The 22,325-nt window shown below is 34.6% G+C and overlaps 1 protein-coding gene across 1 annotated transcript in view; it reads right to left on the bottom strand.

Moving 5' to 3' along the window:
• Nucleotides 1–8,120: 8,120 nt before the first annotated feature.
• Nucleotides 8,121–22,325, bottom strand: part of LOC121370896 (vacuolar protein sorting-associated protein 54-like) — a 31,354-nt gene continuing 17,149 nt past the window's right edge. The window contains exons 16-26 of the mRNA XM_041496427.1: nt 21,534–21,583; nt 21,109–21,191; nt 19,835–19,870; nt 19,387–19,441; nt 18,381–18,486; nt 17,583–17,670; nt 16,911–17,032; nt 15,335–15,415; nt 14,130–14,237; nt 13,471–13,565; nt 8,121–9,643 (exon numbers count right to left, since the gene is read on the bottom strand). Of these exons, the coding sequence (XP_041352361.1) occupies nt 9,541–9,643; nt 13,471–13,565; nt 14,130–14,237; nt 15,335–15,415; nt 16,911–17,032; nt 17,583–17,670; nt 18,381–18,486; nt 19,387–19,441; nt 19,835–19,870; nt 21,109–21,191; nt 21,534–21,583 (927 nt within the window). The 3' untranslated portion in view covers nt 8,121–9,540. The remainder of the gene's footprint in view (nt 9,644–13,470; nt 13,566–14,129; nt 14,238–15,334; nt 15,416–16,910; nt 17,033–17,582; nt 17,671–18,380; nt 18,487–19,386; nt 19,442–19,834; nt 19,871–21,108; nt 21,192–21,533; nt 21,584–22,325) is intronic.

The following is a 22,325-nucleotide window of genomic DNA, read 5'->3' as shown; positions in this document are numbered from 1 at the left end:
TTTCTTGCATTTTACAAGTAAAACTAATATCTGCTTTAAGATTTATTACCAATAATATTTTTTATTCAGAATTATTGGAGGGAGCTAGAGCCCCCCCAGCCCCTCCTGTTCCGCTGTGCCTGATTTTTCCTTGTGATAAAGATGTTACGCTGTAGGGAGGGGTTTCACTATACAACAGATATAACATATTTACCTCAGTCGCTAAATTTGATTTTTTACATTGTGTTGAAAGTGTTACATTATAGGACATGGTTTCACAGCACAACAAATACAACATACATTTACCAGTCTCTAAACCATTTACTTATGCTATACAGAAGGCCTGCACTTGGAATGTTTCTGTTGAACAAACTGTAGCACACACTTCTCTCTTTTTGTTTTATAGTGTAAACTAAAAGTCAACAGTGTACATTTACCTCCATAGCTAAACCATTTTCAGGCACAGCGGAAGGAAGTAGAAATTGAGGGGTGGGGGCCTGATTTGAAATCGAGAGTGCAAAGCAAAGTTTCTAGTGGGTTCGTGGGTATAAAAGTTTAAAAACTAGATGTGCTGAAATGCAATTTCTTGCATGTTACAAGTAAAATTAATATCTGCTTTAACATTTATTACCAATAATATTTTTTATTCAGAATTATTGGAGGGAGCTAGAGCCCCCCCCCCCCCCCCCCCCCCCCAGCCCCTCCTGCTCCGCTGTGCCTGATTTTTCCTTGTGATAAAGATGTTATGCTGTAGGGAGGGGTTTCACTATACAACAGATATAATATATTTACCTTACTCACTAAATTTGATTTTTTACTTTGTGTTGAAGGTGTTACATTATAGGACATGGTTTCACAGCACAACAAATACAACATTCATTTACGTCTCTAAACCATTTACTTTGTGAAAAGTTTTGGTCTGACCGGCCTCGGTGGCGTCAATGGTTAAACAACAAATGTATATACATGGATACAATTTTTTTTTTTAAAAGGGATGGTACTGGGTTCAGATCCCAGTCGAGCACTGGGATTTTTATGACAGATACAGTTTTTAACCCTGAGTGAGTAGCCTCTGTTAAGGCTCAGTTAAAGGGGTCACTCACCACTTGCACACCCAGTGTATCCATAACTGGTTCAACAAAATTGGGCCATGGTTTGTGCTAATATCCTGCCTGTGGGATGCACAAATAAAGATCCACTTGATGTTTGTTGTAAAATGTAGCCTATGTGGCAACACATGGGTTTTCTATGGCAAAGGATCTGTGTGGTCCTAAACCATATATGTGACTGCCATATAACCGTAAATAAGATGTGTTAAGTGTAAATTACGATAAAACGTTTAGACATTCTTTCAACATGTGTTCATCTGATCAGTGGAAGTGTTTGTGTCATGGTTCACCTTTTTAATGGGCTGCAACACCATGATTATCTATTACTATTAGCTCATGTAGTACTTGTTTTCAACCCCAATGGGCTCATGTAGATTACTGCAGTGCTCTCTATTGTTCATGCATATACTTATTCTAATATATCATATATTTAGCATCCCGTTTCTATTGTTCATGTAATACTGTATTTGACCCATGAGCAATATAGTTTTTATAACTCCACTTGATTTTTGCATGGGTAACTATTTGACTCAGAAGGCTCAAGAAATGTTTTATTTAATGGGTATACGCACTCAACACATTTTATGTAGCGCCTGCTCTATGGCGTAGGATCTTATTGACTAAAGGGCACATATTTTAGCTGGATTATAGAATGTTCATGGGTATACTTATTCACCCCGATGGCAATGTAGACATTAGCATCCCGCTCCATGTGTTCATGGGTATATCTGTAGGCAGCAGTGCAGAAGCCATTTAAATTGCTGCCTGCCTATTGTTCATGGGTATACTTATTCACCTCAATGGGCTCAGTAGATTTAGCATCCCGCTCTCTATTGTTCATGGGTATACTTATTCACCCCAATGGGCTCAGTAGATTTAGCAGCCTGCTCTCTATTGTTCATGGGTATACTTATTCACCTCAATGGGCTCAGTAGATTTAGCAGCCTGCTCTCTATTGTTCATGGGTATACTTATTCACCTCAATGGGCTCAGTAGATTTAGCAGCCCGCTCTCTATTGTTCATGGGTATACTTATTCACCTCAATGGGCTCAGTAGATTTAGCATCCCGCTCTCTATTGTTCATGGGTATACTTATTCACCCCAATGGGCTCAGTAGATTTAGCAGCCTGCTCTCTATTGTTCATGGGTATACTTATTCACCCCAATGGGCTCAGTAGATTTAGCAGCCCGCTCTCTATTTTTTTTCAAACAGCCTTCTGCTATAAAAGATAATAAAAAACCATGGTTGTTGAATGTTTAACGGATTAACAGATGGGTAAATGATTACAATACTTTGTGAATGTCTGCGTGTTACAGGGAATATGGTTGTTAATGGTGTTAATGAATATTGTTTAAGAATTGTTATTAATTTTAGACCTTCCCACCTAAATTTGCACCGAAAATATATTATATTAATAATTCATATAGGTTAGGAATGTTAATCTTTTTCTTTAAGGGCGCAGCCAAAACTTATTAACCCCATTTTTCCCCTTTTATACTTTTGGCGTTAATATTCAAAATTTCAAAATTGACCCTATTTGTTAGGTTATTCGTCCCCGAGTCAGACCCCCAATCCTATCGGAGGCCGGACATGTTAAACCAGTTACGAAGCTAAGTTAATGGTGTAGTTATTTCAGCCAAATTGGCCATTGCTAGAATTGATGTGTTGTGGAGTACATGTAATTTGAACCAAACAAATTACACACAGGTCTACCCATTATGTCGGTCAGGATTATTTATTATTATTGTTAAAGTGCATAGGAATCTGATTTGTAAATAAAGGATTCTTAAAAGTCACATTGTTCAGTTTGTTTATTTGGTGGGTGGAGGGTTGTTCGGATTTTTTGGGGGTGGGGGGTTTATCTCCATAAAGTACCGGTAAGAGGACAGCACATTCATATACATGTAATTATAGTACAATAATTTATAAAACTATGATCAAATTAAAGTTTGTTTTGTTTAATGATACCACTACTTTGATTTATTAATCATTTGGCTATTGGAGGTCAAACATTTGGTAATTTGGACATATAGTACATCTCGGAGAGGTCATAGGTTTTAACATGCACATTCAGAGCAAGCTGTTGTAGTGCAAGCCTGTCATGGGCGTCGGTGTCAACTTTCGCCAGCTCCTCCATCCAGGACAGGATTTTTTTGTTTTCAGTAGTAGCAAGGAATCTTTTATATGCACCATCCCACAGACAGGATAACACATACCACAGCCTTTGATATACCAGTCGTGGCACACTGGCTAGAACAAGAAATAGCCCAATTGGCCCACCAAAGGGAATCTATCCTAGATCGACGAGTAATCGGGTGAGCAATTTTCCCACTCACCTATGTCCTGCCCCTTATGGGCGAATTAAACCAAACCAAAATTTGTTTATGTTGAATAATTGCCCAGTAGTATAAACTACTGGAGTTAAGGCTGTTGGGCATCTTCCATAGTGTAATAAAATTAATGTGACATTTAGTCTTGTGAAAAAAAAAAAAAACGAGGATTATGTAATGGCGTATACATATATTACCATTAAGTAAAATAACCACAAACAAGAATGTATTAAAGTTGTTTGTTTTATTTTTGTTTAATAAGAAAAACATGATTATCAACAATTTGATCACAAATCACTCACCAATATATAGTTTAAAACATGCAGTTCATAAAAGTACGGTATTGCACAGTGTGTAATTAAAGCGACCGTCTATGTGTAACAAATGACCGAATCATTTAAGACTGGTATCTGAGCATTCAGTTTTCTCTGGGATAGGTGCAACCCCTGCAATTAAAAAAATGTCTGCTGCAAAAAAAAAACAAGCTGTAGAAAGAAAAAATTGAATATATTCCACAGCAAATTTTTTTAATGTCGTGGAGAATTAAAAACTCCATGGCAGCAATCTCCACGGCATTGCAAATTGCAGGGGTTGTAAGTGTAATACAAATGTCTGTGGTTTTTTCAACTTACTCACAAATAATCAAGATGGCAAGATGTCTGTATAATCTTGATGGCGACTTCATAAACGAGATCAAGTTTTATAACTTATATTAGATCTACACTAAAAAATCTACTATACTACCATTCTCCAAGGGGAAACTATAGACAGGACACTATTGTGCCAGTATGAATGGGGAGGGAGGTGGAGGGGGTGGAATCTAAAGAATATAATTCAAAAGCTGTGGTATGTATTGTCCTATCTGTGGGAAAACTCATAGCTTGTGATGTTATTTTGTAGGAGTATCCTATATATTAACATTCTCTCGTTATATATTTATATCCAAGTTAAAATAACTATTTTAAACTGGCCATATTTAAAAAAACACAAAAAAACTGTATTTTAAACTGGCCATACTTAAAATGTGCTGAGGTATTAAAAAAAAACAAAAACATTTCTTGTGGTCCAATGATTGACCACTTAATTGACCACTTCTTAAACAACCATCTGTTCTAGACACCCATGTTTTTCAAATCATCTAATATATCAAATGTCTTAAGACATGGTTATCTATAGTCGTAGGTTTGACTGTAGCCATTCCCCCCCCCCCCCCCCCCCCCAAGATAAATTAATGTTTTGCTGCTACTGCTTTATTTTATTTATTTATTTATTTTTATTGTTGGGGTTTTGGTTGTTTTCTTCTTTTTTTATTATCCAAATCAAAAGATGTTGGCCATCTGCTGAATCAGTTTGCCAGCATTATACTCATGGTGAACAAAGGTGGCTATCTCCTGACATTCAGTTTGTTTTATTAATTTTGAAGGTTTTCTTTTCAACTGTACATAGTTTTATTAACCAAATGGTTCAAAATAAGCTTTTGCAAAGAAGTACTGTATATTTGCTAAATGTGTATTGGAGAACAGCTATGATGCTGTACATTCAGCGTCTTAAAACTCTAATACAAAAAAAATTAAAATTTAAATAATCCTGGGTGGGTTTTTCTTGGGAGGGGTGGGGGGTTGTTGTTTTTTAAACTGTTTATTGTTCCTAAAATCAAACAATTCACCAATTCATATTATAAATGTCATAGGTTCATCCTGATGACATGTTCAACATGAAGTATAATACTAAAATATTTTGATTATTCTAGGCAAAGGTTAGGGGGCTTGGAGTGGAGAAGTTTTGAAAAAAAATTTAATTAAAGGGTAGGTTACTCTTTTAGATATGTACAAGCATGCACTTGATTAAACATTTTATAATTTAGTCTAGACTATATTACACTTTAAATTCACACAGTGACTAAAGTGATTTCTAGTGGTAATGAATTTAAATTTAGCCACATGTTACTATTGTCATCTATGGGATTTCATTTGGTAGTATACACCCTATAGAACATTCTTGTAGCTTAGTAAATCTGACAGCCACAGAGTGTTATATCCCTGAAATCTTTTAACAATTGGTGAGAAAACCATAATTTGTTTTCATATACATCCATATTCTGGTGATAAAGAAATGCTCACACTTGTACAACCAAGTCGTGATGTCCATAATAACACTATTCAGTGCACTTTCACTTACAAGATAATCGAGTAATTTATAAGAAAATCTTTAGTGATTCATGTAATGACACTGTATTATCACTAAAACATTTGATAAACACTACCGTTAATTCATAGGTTAGTAATAGTATAATATAGAACTCTTTTGCATAAAATATTACTTTTTAAACAATCTATATTAATATAGCCTACATTTTTTTAAACAATCTGTATTAATATAGCCTGCTTTTTTTTTTAACAATCTGTATTAATATAGCCTGCATTTTTTTTTTTAAACAATCTGTATTAATATAGCCTGCATGTTGTATGAAATATTAGTTTTTAAAAATCTGTATTAATACAGCCTGCATGCTGGTCTGACCCACGGTACTAACTAACGACCGCTGGTAGTAGGGGTGCATAGTAGGTGGTTATATGTGCCTCTTAACAATGCCAGAAGTAACTACTGAACACTCCCCGAAGTGGTCAGACTAAGGCCCACAGCTAAAAGCTGATGGGGAACAGGTGTGTGGCACAGATAGCCACAAGAGACAAACACCTGTCGTGGTTGGAGAGACAAGGACTGGGATGTGGGGGTGGACAGCGAAAGAAGTTGAAAGATAGGAGGAGTTGCCAGATCGGGAAGAAATGAGATGGGATTCAAAGGAGAGAAAGGAAAGGGGGCACTGGGATAAAAAAATAAATTGTTTTTAAAAAATACAGCCTGCATGCCCAGATAATATGTACCGGTATCACAGATTTATTGTTTACAGTCTGTTATTAAACAAATATTTATAATACAGTATTATGATGTACAATAAATATACATTGATATACATCTAATATTTCATCACTGGGGTATAAATATCAATGAATTCACAACACTTGAACGGAATGACAGCCTGCATGCTTTTCATAGTCCCTGAAATAGATAATTTTTTAATACACTAATACAAAATTATACTTAGTAACGAGAGTCAAGATCTTTGTAATTATACCTGATATCTAATGAAGCATGCACATTTACCTTCATTTAGCCATACTAATCTTTTCATCAATGGTAAACAAAAACATACGTTTCTTTCAGCTTCCAAGTCAACTTTTTAAGAATTTGAAAATAGTTCTCACTAAAAACATGGTGTGGGCGATTCCACAAATGGTCACATGGTGAGGAAACAAATTTGTTTTCCAATATATATAAATGATCCACAGAATAAAATTCAACACCTTAACCTCTGGGGTCATCTGTCGTTCGCCAGAGTCACCAATTGCAAAAAATAATAACAATTTATTACAGTTACTTTATTTGCATGAAATATTTTTTCAACTACAGATGACCCAGGGTAAAATAAATTTGGCATCTGCTGACCTCCATATCCATCTCATGTGATCATTTGTTGAAAAGCTCTTAGACCAAACAAAATGATTTTTTTTTCTTTCAACACAGAGTGTAATGCTATTCCAAATCAAAATCCAACAGTTTTGCTATTCCTATATTCTATTTAGATTGTCAATGATCGCAATCAGGTCTGGTAACGTTATTCCTGAAAGCTTCACTTACATTTTATTGCACATCAAAGGAAGTCCAGCTATCCACATCTATGTGTTAAGAAATCTGTGTATTTACAAATGACTTGAAGGGAATTAATTTTCAAAAATGGCAGTGTACATTCAAATCACAAAATTACTTGCAACTATTGGGTTTTTGGGATTTTTTAGCCAGTGCTGAGTCTCCAACTAAAACACATGGAGAAAAAAAATCCATAAAATATTGACATCAATGTTCTTGTATTAGCAAAAATGGAAACCTTAACCTTTGTATGTAATATTAACGGACAAATACATAACAATAATAATATCAGGTAATGTTAGACATTCATTTACATATACAGTGAAACCTCCCAAAACCGGACCATCTCCAAACCGGAATTCCCTCTAAACGGGACGTTTATCATGGTCCCTTTTTAAATATCAGTACTAAATAGAACCTCTCTAAACCGGAAACTTTTTAAAAACCGGACTTCTATTTGATCCTGAGGGTGTCCGGTTTAGAGAGGTTTCACCATGTATATATATTTATAGATATATTAATTACATAATTTCATGACATATTACAGGCACATATAGAAATCACACATAGCCAACATGCATATACATACAAACACACTGAACATAAAGCGGCAAGTTTGACAAAAGGGCAGTGTTCGAGATTAACGGTATCCCAGTATCCCGGGGATACCAGAATTTAACTTTGGATACCAGACTTCAAGAACCCAGTATCCCACCGCGATACCATATAAGGTTCTTGGTTTTATTAATACTGCATTTTTATTTTTTGCTGAAACAGTGAAAGTCGTCATTTACTGGTGAAGTTAAGTAACAGTATTTTTGAGCTCTTACTCAGTCTAATGCCATGCCGTAACAATATCTCCCCCAACTCGTACCCAGTCTAATGCTGGGAACCGCTAAGTCGCTATTGTTTTTGTTGGATGTTTCCTCCCTTCAAATTTTATTTGAGATATTGATCGATTCCACATCTGCAGAAAATTGATACAGGTAGGTTTATCGCTAGTAATGTCAGAAACGCTTATTGATTACTGCTAAATATTAATTTATGTCAATATTAAGCAAAAATAGATGCAGCAAATATTTTTGCCAATTCCATTTGATTGCGAATTTCACGAATTCTGCGATTTTGATTGCGGTGTAGCAATAGATTGGGAACGAGAACGGTGTCGTCCAAATTTGTTATGTTATTTATGAATTTCATTTAAGTGGGATACTAAATTCTCAGGTGGGATACCAGATTTTGAATTGTTAGTATCCAACTGAGATACTGCCCAAAACTTTTAATCTCAACACTGAAGGGTCACATAAAATCTGCTGCTAAAATAAGAACGTTTGTTTTTCAATCTGGTCTCAAAGGATTACGTTTTGCGGTGCTTAGTTTAAATTTCACCACTGTCTACAAACACTTCCTTGATCGTTGGTTAGCACTAATTACAGTTACAGATTCATTAACAAAATGTCATAAACGAAATAATCACATAATAATAATACTGTATATATGTACGAAATCTTTTTTAAGATTAATGTGAACATTTTCAAATCATGGACAATAATAATCATAACTATTATGATATTAATATTGTTTTTAAAATGACATGAAACACATAATAAATTATGGTTAAATGCAAAGAAAGAATAATTTTTCTTCTGGAGTTAATAAATTAAGTGAAATAAAAAGTAAAAAATTTCTGCACATTTGGTTATATTGAATATGAACTGTTTTGTAAACAGTTTTAATATTTTTCTATCTCACAATGGTTTTACATTAAAAAAATACATTCAAGTTCATAATCCAATTGTTGATTAAACCAGCAAGGCACACAGACAGCATAAACAAAAACTGAAGGAATGAGGAAATATTTGGTAATTACAGCAACGTTAGCAACAGTAATGGTGAAAAACACACTGTACTATTTATACCAGTTACATAAATAACAAGTCACATACCTCATACAATATAACATGATTTCATGGAAGCCATGCATTGATTTAAAATACCTCAATTAAAACATTTTCCAATGTTCTTTGAACATGTTTAAAATTCTTTAATATCGTGATCTGGATCGCTATAGTGAACCAAATTTCTCATTGTAAGAAAGTACTGGCTTAATAAATAAATAGGTATATCTGTTTTTCAATAATTCATTCGGAAAAAAAAAAATAGTTGAATAAACAAATAATATTCTATTAAAGGAAACTGTATGCTATATACATTCATTTTATCTTATCAGTCACACTGAAATGTACCACACCCCAAAGTCATGACTCAGTTCAGTATCAAGGCAACCAACACCTCAATAATAATCATGTCGGATTAAATAGTAAGTTGTCATGACAGTCCACATCACAGCCATCAAATGGAATAAATAGAAGATCTGAGAAAATAATCTGATGACATTCTAATTAGCTCAGGTTATCTTGGCAACCAGACATCGTTTACACTGTCGCTCAGCTCTTCGACTCCTTTCAAAGCCCGATAACTTCCAGCATAGAATACAAGATCAGATGTAACCAGACTGAAAAGAAACACGCACAAAATAAACATTATATAGAGATTATTAAACAAACTTGTGTGTTGTATTGATTTTATAAAACATTATATAGAGATTATTAAACAAACTTGTGTGTCGTATTGATTTTATAAAATGAGTGTCAGGATTTTTGTATTGCACGAGGAAGAATGAGAGTAATACATGAATCCTGCAAGAATGAGGGTAATACACGAATCCTGCAAGAATGAGGGTAATACACGAATCCTGCAAGAATGAGGGTAATACACGAATCCTGCAAGAATTAGGGTAATACATGAATCCTGCAAGAATGAGGGTAATACACGAATCCTGCAAGAATGAGGGTAATACACGAATCCTGCAAGAATGAGGGTAATACACGAATCCTGCAAGAATGAGGGTAATACACGAATCCTGCAAGAATGAGGGTAATACACGAATCCTGCAAGAATGAGGGTAATACACGAATCCTGCAAGAATGAGGGTAATACACAAATCCTGCAAGAATGAGGGCAATACACGAATCCTGCAAAGAATGAATGAATGAATGTTTAACGACACCCCATCACAAAAAATACATCGGCTATTGGGTGTCAAACTATGGTAATGCAAATAAATAAAGTGATGATCAAAATCAATATAATTTTTTTACTAAAAACTTCAATTTTGTGCTGTATTGGCCACTCTCAAAGAAAATGTTACACCCCTGCACCACGGTGAGGTTACAGCATGCGCATGGGTCCTGCAAAGAATGAGGGTAATACATGAATCCTGCAAGAATTAGGGTAATACACGAATCCTGCAAGAATTAGGGCAATACACGAATCCAGCAAGAATTAGGGCAATACACGAATCCTGCAAGAACGAGGGCAATACACGAATCCTGCAAGAATGAGGGCAATACACGAATCCTGCAAAGAATGAGGGTAATACACGAATCCTGCAAGAATGAGGGCAATACACGAATCCTGCAAGAATGAGGGCAATACACGAATCCTGCAAGAATGAGGGTAATACACGAATCCTGCAAGAATGAGGGTAATACTACTAATACACGAATCCTGCAAGAATGAGGGTAATACATGAATCCTGCAAGAATGAGAGTAATACATGAATCCTGCAAGAATGAGAGTAATACATGAATCCTGCAAGAATGAGAGTAATACATGAATCCTGCAAGAATGAGGGTAATACATGAATCCTGCAAGAATGAGGGTAATACACGAATCCTGCAAGAATGAGGGTAATACTACTAATACACGAATCCTGCAAGAATGAGAGTAATACATGAATCCTGCAAGAATGAGAGTAATACATGAATCCTGCAAGAATGAGGGTAATACACGAATCCTGCAAGAATGAGAGTAATACATGAATCCTGCAAGAATGAGGGTAATACATGAATCCTGCAAGAATGAGAGTAATACATGAATTCTGCAAGAATGAGGGTAATACTACTAATACACGAATCCTGCAAGAATGAGGGTAATACATGAATCCTGCAAGAATGAGAGTAATACATGAATCCTGCAAGAATGAGGTTAATACATGAATCCTGCAAGAATGAGGTTAATACATGAATCCTGCAAGAATGAGAGTAATACATGAATCCTGCAAGAATGAGGGTAATACACGAATCCTGCAAGAATGAGAGTAATACACGAATCCTGCAAGAATGAGAGTAATACACGAATCCTGCAAGAATGAGGGTAATACACGAATCCTGCAAGAATGAGAGTAATACACGAATCCTGCAAGAATGAGAGTAATACACGAATCCTGTAAGAATGAGAGTAATACACGAATCCTGCAAGAATGAGAGTAATACACGAATCCTGCAAGAATGAGGGTAATGACATCATATCTCACATGCAGTCTGAGCTAAGACTGGGGAAGCAACATCATGTTAAAGGAGAGGACAATTAAGGCATTTGGCCTGGTATGCATATTCAACGATATATAATGCACATTATTGCTTAATATCAACATGCATAATCGTATAGTTAATTAATAAAACGGTTAAATGTGACGGCTATTATATATAATGGGCGCAGCCATTTTGTACCATCTCGGTGAGTACACCATCTGGCGAGCTGGTGGTTACGTAATATTTAAAGCGTAACGTCAGGAATGAGCCTTAGAACTAGAGAAACACAATCTACCTGGTTTTTGCGGGATGATAAATAGTCATACATTGCAATGTTCTGTAATAATACACATCCCAGTAAGCCAGCAATAAGTATATCCAGCACTATATTTATTATTTTTTAATACAAAATAAAATACCATTGTCAAAGTGGCTACACAACAAGTTGAAACAATTAACAATGTTTTGCCCATGCATTAACCTACGTACTGAAATGATACACAGAGTGTTTTCTTAGTTAATTGGTCTATGCTGTTAGTTGCTTCTACCTGTGATTCCTGATTGGCAGGTGTGTATTTCATTGGTAACCAGACGAGCCAATTAATTGATGCTGTCTAGACACAAAAATACATACCGGTATTGTGGAATATTACCTGTTGCCCCTAAAATTGTAATGGACATGGTTTATTACTGTAAATAGTTCTGTAAAACTATTGATGAAGTAGACTTTTCCATCTAAAACCACAGAACTGACCAATTACGTAGTCCCAAAGAAAAGAAAATTATCACTTGGGTATCGTGGGTTGTTGTTTTTGTTCCAACGTAGCATATCAAGAGGCCTAATAGTGTACATTTTTCCTTTGGATTATTAAACAGAGAAAAATACTATAACCCCATTTTGTTCCGTTAATGCAACTTCAAATATATTTAGTTAAATAGTTTATTATATTATTACATCATTTATGCTGTTTTACAAGTCAGGTTGATCAAAGAGAAGCGCCGTGTCGAAAATTACTGCTTTTGTTTACACTGTACATACAAGCTATCCCACCGGACGTCACAAAAACGAAACAAAATGGCTGCCCCCAATTAGCAGGAATAATCTTGGTTTTTTATCAACTCTAAAATTACGCGTTTTTCATTTGCTAAAGTGTCAGTATGTGTTGGTGGTCCGGGTATGCATCTTTCCAACACATAAGGCTCTTGTTTGAGTTGACCCTACCTTTAAGACGTCGCTTCCCAAAATTACACTATTACACTAGTTATTACACATGTGCTTTGTATGATTTTTTATTAACTTCTTTTATGTTGAACCATGTGGATAATAAATAGCATTAGCAGAGAATATTATTGGGTAATGACAATGTTATCTCAAATTACATTGCCAATACATATTAGTGTGTTTAGTTGTGCCTTTGTGGAACACAAAAGCTAGAATTCTAATTATTGTTACAATGATTGCAGAAAAAATATGTAATGTGATCTTTTTCAACTCAATTATATGACTAAATATTTGTTTCACAATACTTCAGTACATTTTGAACTACAGCTATGTGGTGTCTTACCCCAATTAGTGATACAAACTCTATGCCTACCGATAAAGCAGTAAACGATCTTTTATATGCACCTTCTCATATGCAAAACAGTACATACCACAACCTTTGATGTACCAGTCAAGGGGCATTGCTTGGGATGGGGGGGGAAAAACCTAGTCCATCAAGAGTGATTGATCCTGAAACTCACTGCACCTCAGGTGAGTGCTCTACCACTGAGCTACATCCATCTATATACAGTTAGTTTGTTTTGTTTAACAACACCACTAGAGCAAATTGATTTTCAACTATATATAGTAACTTCAGTATGAACTATGTTATTTCTTTCTTCTTCTTTTGTTCTTCTTTTTGTTTTGTTGGATATTTTTTGTTAAGAAAGAAGTTATTCTTCATTTAAATACTTAGCTGCTCACCCATGCTGAGGTCCACCATCATTGGAAACCCCAAGAGTTGAAAGTTTCCGTGCTAAAATTGCTTTGAAGGAGCAATCAATTCGAAGAAATATGTCCTGAAAAAGAAAATTAATTCATTATAATTGTTTATTATGTGCTCATAACAGAAAGAAACAATTAAATTTTGTAGATGTCAACCCACAAAAAGAAACAAATGTGTATGCCAGAGAATATGGAAAATGTGATAAATTTTCTTTTTCTTTATTGGTATGTAGGTGAATCGAATATATTGGTAATCCATTCATAATGGACCTGTTATACAGCTATTGCTTGACTTGTTGAGTTTTCACAGAATAAACACACTCCACAAGTTCATCATGGCATTAAAAGTGGGGGGTTTTCAGAAAAAACATAGGTAGGTTAGGTGGCTTTTCACTCCTACAGGTCTAGATAAAATGTTATGTATGTACTCTTTTCACCTACATATTAATAAAACAAAATATAACAAATACACTGGAAAAAAAGGTCGGCCTCTTTTTCTAGTTAGGGTCAACTTCCTAAAAACAAACCATTTCTTTAAAGGATATTTCATTAAAAAATGTAGCTTGGTCTTTAATTCAAAATATATAACATTTTAAAAACTTTGTTTAATTTAAATGGGCATATAATAACATACTTACTTTGACTTGATTGGAAGGTAGAACATCTATCAAAGCCTCATGAAGTTTGGCTATTTGTTTACATATTGATCTAAAACATACAGACGGCACCGGTGCTTTCACTTCGTACTGTGAAATAAAATAGAATAAACATTGATCAAACCATACAGAGTGTAGCTGGAAAACACTGTAACTACAAAATAATACAATACAAAACAGTACAGGATATTGCATATTATTCAATTTTAAATACTACATTTGATTCTATCAGACAGGTAGAGAAATACGGCAAAACTCCTTTAAAGCAGACACTCATGGGACCAAATAAAAAGTCAGGTTTTAAGGGGTATCCGATTTAAAGAGTTTCTGTTGTTTGATGGAAAATATAGATATTAATGAATATGTTACGGGTATGATTCAATTCGCTAAACAAGATTTTCCTATGATGTTCAGAATATAGACAAATTATTGGATTTATGTTTATCACAGTGACCAAGTAATTGTATGTGACAAACCACCATCCCAAGTTATTTCTATATGTGAGGTTTGATGGTCCTGTATGCATCTGTATGCAAGTTATGATCTGGACAAGGATTTACTGTTATGTGTAGCAGACCATGAAAAGTAGGTTACAGTGACCTAGTGATAGTATGCAACACACCGCCATTCCAAGCTGTTCTTACATGTGAGGTTTGATGGTCCTGTATGCAAGATATGGTCCAGACAAGGATCTACTGTTATGTGCAGTAGACCGTGAAAAGTAGGTCACAGTGACCTAGTAATAGTATGCGACACACCGGCATCCCAAGTTGTTCCTGCAAGTGAGGTATGATGGTCCTGTATGTATGTGTATGCATCTGTATGCAATATATGGTCCAGACGAGAAAAAGTTAACAGCCGGATATACAGATGAACGCCATACCATAATACGACCCATCATAGACAGGCGTATAAAAAGGAACAATGAAAAAAATCTGGTTTTGAGGGAATTCCAGTTTACTTGAGGTCCGCATTACAGGGTTTCACTCTATTAAAATATTTTATTAATACATAACCAAATTTTCAGTATGTTATTCTGAACAACCAATACAAATAATGTAACAAAACAAACACTTTAAATTTACACCCACACATTATGATCCAATGACGACTACAAATGGGTACCTGAGATAAATTGTTAATTCTGATCTTCAACAAAACAACAGTATACACGAACTGTATCTTACCTTTGATAGTAGAGGTTCCATCATGTTGTCCATAATGCTGACCAGTTTGTTGGAGATTTCTTCAATATGATTATTATAATCCTATAACAAAAAGTAAAATTTATTTCATTATTTGATTTGTCAATGTTTTAGAACTTGATTTCATTTATTAGGGTATATTTGACTAGTAAATAAAGGCTTCTAGATTATGGTAGCCCCACTCTCATGGCTAGTGATATTCAATGTTGGGCTAGTAAATTACTACTATTGCCATGCCCAACGGCTAGTGAATTTTTTTTGGGTCAAATGTTGCAGTTATGTCTATTTTGTAAATATGAATATCCTGCCTCTACTCCAACCCACAAAAGTTAGTGTTTTTAAGCTCTGTCTCCTTCTTTAGGTGACATATCTGACTGTTACTATTATTTAGTAAAATTGTATTAACTTAAAGTGAAGTAGGGCTAGTGAATTTTTAATTGTGGATAGTACATTTTTTTCAATCACTGATCCTATGGCTAGTGGATTTAATTTTTTTTATAGAAGCCCTGGTAAATGCAAAACAAATTCAAGTTGTCTGGCTGTCATATGTATCAGATTGAACAAGCACATATCAACAAGACTCATGACATATGAAATAGCTTATAATGAATTACTAATTAAATGTGGAAAGATGTTCCTGTCAATTAAGTGTCATCCACTTGCTGAACAAAAAGACATCTACCCTTACTAATTACTACCCCACCATTAGCTTATTCCTTTTCAAGGTCCTAGTTATACCAACACTACAACAGTAACACCTACGTTTTGATTTGCAAGTCTGTCGAGTTAAGATAAAACGAGTAGGCTGGTTTCTTATCTCCACGACACATTACTGGCGTTGAGCTTCCCCACATAGACAGTGTGGTTGCCACACACACACACACACACACACACACAAAGACACACACAAAACACACATAAACACACAAAACAGTCACATGCATGCACACACATAAAAAACACTCACCCCCCCCCCCCCCCACACACACCCAAACACACACAACAAACATACACACACAGCCAATATAAAATCCTGGTATACCAATGCTATATATCACAATTATCATATGCTAGGCACCTAACAACCACTGATTAAACAATGTGCAGTGGAATCTTTACCCAAACACTGCTTTTTCTTTTCTCTAAAGTATCGCAAGAAAGAAAGAAAGAAATGTTTTAATTAATGACACGCAACACATTTTTATTTATGGTTTTATGGTGTCAGACATATGGTTAAGGACCACATAAATAATGAGAGAGGAAACCTGCTGCCACCACCTCATGGGCCACTCTTTTCAAGGGATCTTTTATATGCACTATCCCACAGACCGAATAGCATATATCACAATTATTGTTACACCAGTTGTGGAGCACTGACTGGAATGAGAAATAGCCCAATGGGCACACCAACGGGGATTGATCCTAGATCAAGCAAGTTCTTTACCTCTGGGCTACATCATTTCTTACATCGGTTATGGAGTACTGGCTGGAATTCCAGAGTATCAAATATATAGTATGTCACACACTTTGCTAAGAAATTAAAGTTATTTAAAATTACCTTAACAATCTGGCCGAGGTGTTTCATCATGTTTTGGTTTCTTTGTGGCAGCATTATTTGGAAATGATCCTGAACTCGGGGCATGAAGTGCACAACAAGCTGAAGAGCTCGGGAAGCCAAAGCTTAAAGAAAATAAACAGCCAGGTATATTACATTTACTTAACATTTCAGCTATCTTGTTATGTGGAATGTGGCTTTTTAAATGGTAAAACAAAACTCCTGAAAACTCATCTGGGATTATATACTGTTCAATAACCAGCAAATCGGACCAATGATAATAAAAGTTTTTTAAAAATCAATGTTTATTAACATTATCATGGAAATGTATAATTATTACTTTTGTAGTTTATTTCAGCATGAATTCTTTTTAAAGTGTCAAGGATGTAACACAAAAATTATTAAATTTTATTAATTAACGAATTTGTTTAACCACTAATACATTTCACATCATCACAATATATTACATTTTCAGTTACAATTTACACTGATTCGCAGACACAAACATACATATTTGGTTAAAAACAGCATTTGTAGAAGAAAAAACATTTAGAGTATTTTGGTTTACTAAATGAACCTCTATGCACTGGCCCTATAATATATTACTCCAATATTAACTTCTGCTAATTAATATTATGACATAATCAACAGACGAAGTATACAACTCGGTCTTACCCAGTGTCCGTGTTGTAATTTTCTTCAGTCCCACCAGCTGAAGTGCACCAGCTCCAAGTACCAGCTGACACGTCCGCGAATTAAATGTCTACAAGACAGAAAAACAAGGTACAGATAGGAAAGAAAACTTTCGTTAAGCACATCACCAGCTCAGTGTTGCTGAAGGTGGAAACACAGAATTTAACAAAGATTAAATATTTCTTTAATGACACCATTAATAATACTGTTTTCAAAGTTGAGAATGAATGAATAAATGAACAAATGAACGAACAAACAAATGAATGAACAAACAAATGAATGAACAAACGAACAAACGAACAAACAAACAAACAAACGAACCAAACGGGAATGAAAAATAAATAAGTGAATGAAGGAATGAAAGAATGAATTTAACAACACCCCAGTAGTCTGTTTTCAAAACACTCATTTTGGGCCAAACCTTACATCTCGGTACCCACAATTGTTCCTTGTAGATTTTGCACCTTGGAAGGTGCTCATTGAGAATCCGTGGGGTACAAACTTGGCAGTACGACACACAAGTTAGAGGAAACCTGCTAGATATTCTATTAGCAGAAAGGGATATTTTATCTTCACTTCCCATAGGACAGGACAGCATATATCACAGCCTTTCATATACCAGTCATGAGACATTTGTTGGGATGGGGAAAAAAACCCGAATCACCACAGGAATTTGATCCTTCATCCCAAACACCTCTGGTGAGAACTCTTTAACGACTGAGCTAGATCCCACCATATCAGTGAACAAAGAAGCCAGACAGAAAAGTGTAATGGGCTCACCTTGAGCAGGTCGATAAGCCTTGTGAGGAGGTCAGGGGCCGCGGTGGGGATGTCATTCAGACACTGGCAGTACTCCACAACCATCTTCAGCAACAGCAGCACTGTACTGAAAACAACAACAACACAGTGCATAGCTTAAAAATCAAACACAGCCAAACTGCACAGAATTATTACATGTTGTTGGGTGTCTTTGTTTGTAACAATATATTATACAGTTGAATATGTTCAAAGGGAACATGACTTTCATTCCTTATCTACCTATACAGTGGGTGATGTATTTCTACTAATATCAAACACTAGACCTTGTTTTAAATAAAAGCTGAAAATATCTTTTAAAAGCTCGCTACAATACCTACATAAAGGTTGTTTTTTAGCATTTCCAATCAAATCCAGTCCATTTCGGGAAAATTATTTTAAGCAAAAAATATCTGAAATCAGATAAAAAGCTGAAAAATCACATCCCTGACTAGATATAATAATTAACCCACTGGGTTATTTTTTGCTCTAGTTAGTTAACCATGACTGGTATATCAAAGGCTGTGCTATGTGCTATCTTGTCTCTGGGATTGTGCATATAAAAGATCCCTTGCTACTAATGAAAAAATATAACGGGTTTTCGCTCTAAGACTACATGTCAAAAATTATCATATGTTTGACATTCAATAGCCGATAATTGCTAGATCAATGTGCTCTAGTGCTGTCGATAAAAAAACATTAAAACAATATATATATAATTGAAGTATTTACTATTTTACAAATCATGGGTATGGCGTAGACCAGTGTTTGCTTGAGCCCCGTCTCAGATTGATCCTCATCGGTGGACTCATAAGGCTATTTCACGTTTCAGCCAGTGTACCATGACTGGTATATAAAAGGCTGTAAAAGCGCTATCTTTTCTATGGCATGGTGCATATAAAAGATCCTGTGTTACTAATAAAAAAATGTAGCAGGTTTCCTCTCTAAGACTATGTCAAAATTAAACAAAACAAACTTTAACTTTACTAACCCAACCACAGCAAACTGTTCACCATCAACCACAATGTATTCTGCTGGTCGGCGATCTGAAAGATGACTGCTATATTAATACCAAGTACATATTTTTATAACATAAATTTCACACTCTGTGACTCAACACTCAACTAGTCTCCAAAATTATTAATTTTACTACTTAACAGAAATTGTAACATGGAAAAACTACAAGTGGACATTTTTAGCTTTGAACTGATGATAATGTGTTTTTATGATGGGTAAAAATATATACATATTTCGAACAATTTCAAAGCTGCATTAAAGGTATAGATTTTAAGAAAAAAAGAAGTTGTTTTTTGTTTTCAAAGTATAAAAAATTAATACAAAATCCTTGTTTTTGCATTTTAAAACAGATTAAAACAGATAGAAGTACTAGAAGAAAAATGGAAATCTTAAAAAATTTAAAAATTTTTTTTATTATTTACCTGAATCTGCTCGTCTTTCTGGCAATGACAGTATATCTACAAGATTAATGAATATAATTTATACATAAAGTTAAAAAAAAGAAATAGTGATGTATTTATTAGTTTAGTCTTTTAATTACTACACAAACAGAAGAAACTGTCAAAGCATTTATTGCACACTTGCAAACTGAGGAAGAATAAATATTACTAAGCTTAAAAAGTATTAAATTAAACATGTTTTATGGATATGGAGTAGAGCATGATCAAATAATTTGGTATTTAAAATGAAAATAATGCTAAAATACAGAAATGTAGTACAAAATGTTAAATAAAATCTGCAAAAATTCATAGCAAGAATTTGCATGACATTTCAGTGGTTGGCAAATGTCGAAATAACCATTTCTTAGATACCAAGTTTAAAATGTGCTGAGGTTTTACTCCACAAATATTCCTCTCTTTTCACTGGTTCAATCAGAAACATGCTTAATATTGTTAGAATACAAGGATCAGGGTAAGGGCTTACAACACTTTAGTATCTCAATTCAAAATTGAATGACATCAGACACATGTAATTTGTATACAGTCAAACCTGTCCTAGCAGCCACCTGTATTCAGCGGTCACCTCCCAAACGATTTATAACGTAAATGCACCTGTAATAAGCAGTCACCTGTCTAACGCGGCCAGCAGCCACTTAAAACGGATCCCAAATCGCTAAAATACCTGTATTAAGGTGGCCACAGTAAATGTTTACTATTATGTAAAAGGGATATTTAACAACAGCGATAAGGTGCAGCAAATAACCGATCTTCACACCTTCAGGAATACTAGTACCCATTCAGTCCAGACATCTCTACTGTGTATCAATTAAGCCTCTGGGAAGGCTACACTTGACATTTGTAGATTCACTTACTATAACAATACACCGCATGAAGTAGAAATTAAATAATTAAATAGAAAGAGAAAACAAACTTGTTGAGAATGGTTAATTTAATACATTCCAGTTGCAGTTTTTCGTGAAGGAGGCGACATGTCAAAAGTTTATTTATAGTAAACTGTGAAGCACACATCCGTTAATTAACAGTACAGATGGTAAAACAAGAAACAACATGTTTTAAAGACTATATGTCGCAACCTGTAATCAGTGGCCACCTGTCTTAAGCGGCCACTTTTATCTACTCCCTTGTGTGACCACTTAAGACAGGTTTGACTGTATATTGTCATGACATTAAAGTCTTGTTTATAGACTTGAGTCTAGATTTTAAAGTGTTTTGTAAGCACCTGGCTTGATGCTAACCTGACTGTGATATGTGGTAAACAAGATCTTGAAATTCAGACGGTACATCAGCCTGTTTCCATCTCTCATTGTCTAGGATCAAGCTACAAGTTTAATAGAAGATAACACATTAGAACAAAATATGGAATCTACATGAGTAACGTAAACCAAATTCATTCTTTCTTTAGTCTAAAGGCATTTGAAGAATATTAATGGTGTCACTTTATGTAAAAAAATAAATAAATCTCATGTGCATATACTTAAACAATATGAAATAAAATGTAACAAATAAAAATGGATGCAAATGACCTGGAGGATGTTAACAACTTTTTTTTGAAAAGTATAAAGACTATAAAGAGGTGATACATAAAACAATTAAAATATATTATCCTAATTTCCAAGGGGTATAACTCGTAACAACATGACATTAATAAACATAATTTTACCTTAGTTTTTGTTTTCTTTCTTCGTGAAACCTGGCTACAAATTTATTAGCCTGAAAAAAGTAAATATAGCAGTGGTGAACTCCAATTACTGGTAGACAGATTTAGTAGAAAGTATTTTAACAATTTTTACCATACCAGAAGTCTCTCAAAATATTCTGCAAATACATACATATCCTGCGAAGGTTAGAATGGCGAATGCAGCGAGGCTCTACCAAGCTGCATTCTTCATTCGACCTGAGAAGAATAAAGCCGATATCTTAAGACAGTAACCAGTTATTTCTTTTATCCTGCAATCCTACAGGAATATTCGGAAAATCATTATTTATTCCAGTTTTATGTACACAAATCGAGTATTGTCAACCTACCAAGGCTTTTGCCGTATGACGTCATACAAGATACATGAAGTCATTATTTGTAAGATGCTAGCTACATTCTGTTACATTAAAAAAGTGTTTCTAAACTCTAATTCATAAATAAATATACATGTTCTGTATTGTTATCGCAAAACTAAAAGTTATTTGTATTTACTGTACTTCAACAAATGATTTAAAGAGTATGTTTACTGAAAATCTACTCTGAAATACTAGAGTCAAGACGGGCTTATGTCACGTGACCTATATTTTTGGTCAGTGACCGAAAATATAGAGATTTATCTAGTCATCATATCTTGCCAATGCATACAGTGATTGCGGGATAAATACATATAATGTCACACACACATACATACACAAATTTTGTAAATATTTATTTAAATAAATCAACATGTATATAATTTGGTATATGTTGCAAATA

The sequence above is a fragment of the Gigantopelta aegis genome, chromosome 4, assembly GCF_016097555.1.
Source record: "Gigantopelta aegis isolate Gae_Host chromosome 4, Gae_host_genome, whole genome shotgun sequence".
NCBI lineage: Eukaryota > Metazoa > Mollusca > Gastropoda > Neomphalida > Peltospiridae > Gigantopelta > Gigantopelta aegis.
The sequence above is the reverse complement of the archived record's forward strand: the minus strand, read 5'-3'. Positions and strand labels throughout refer to the sequence as shown.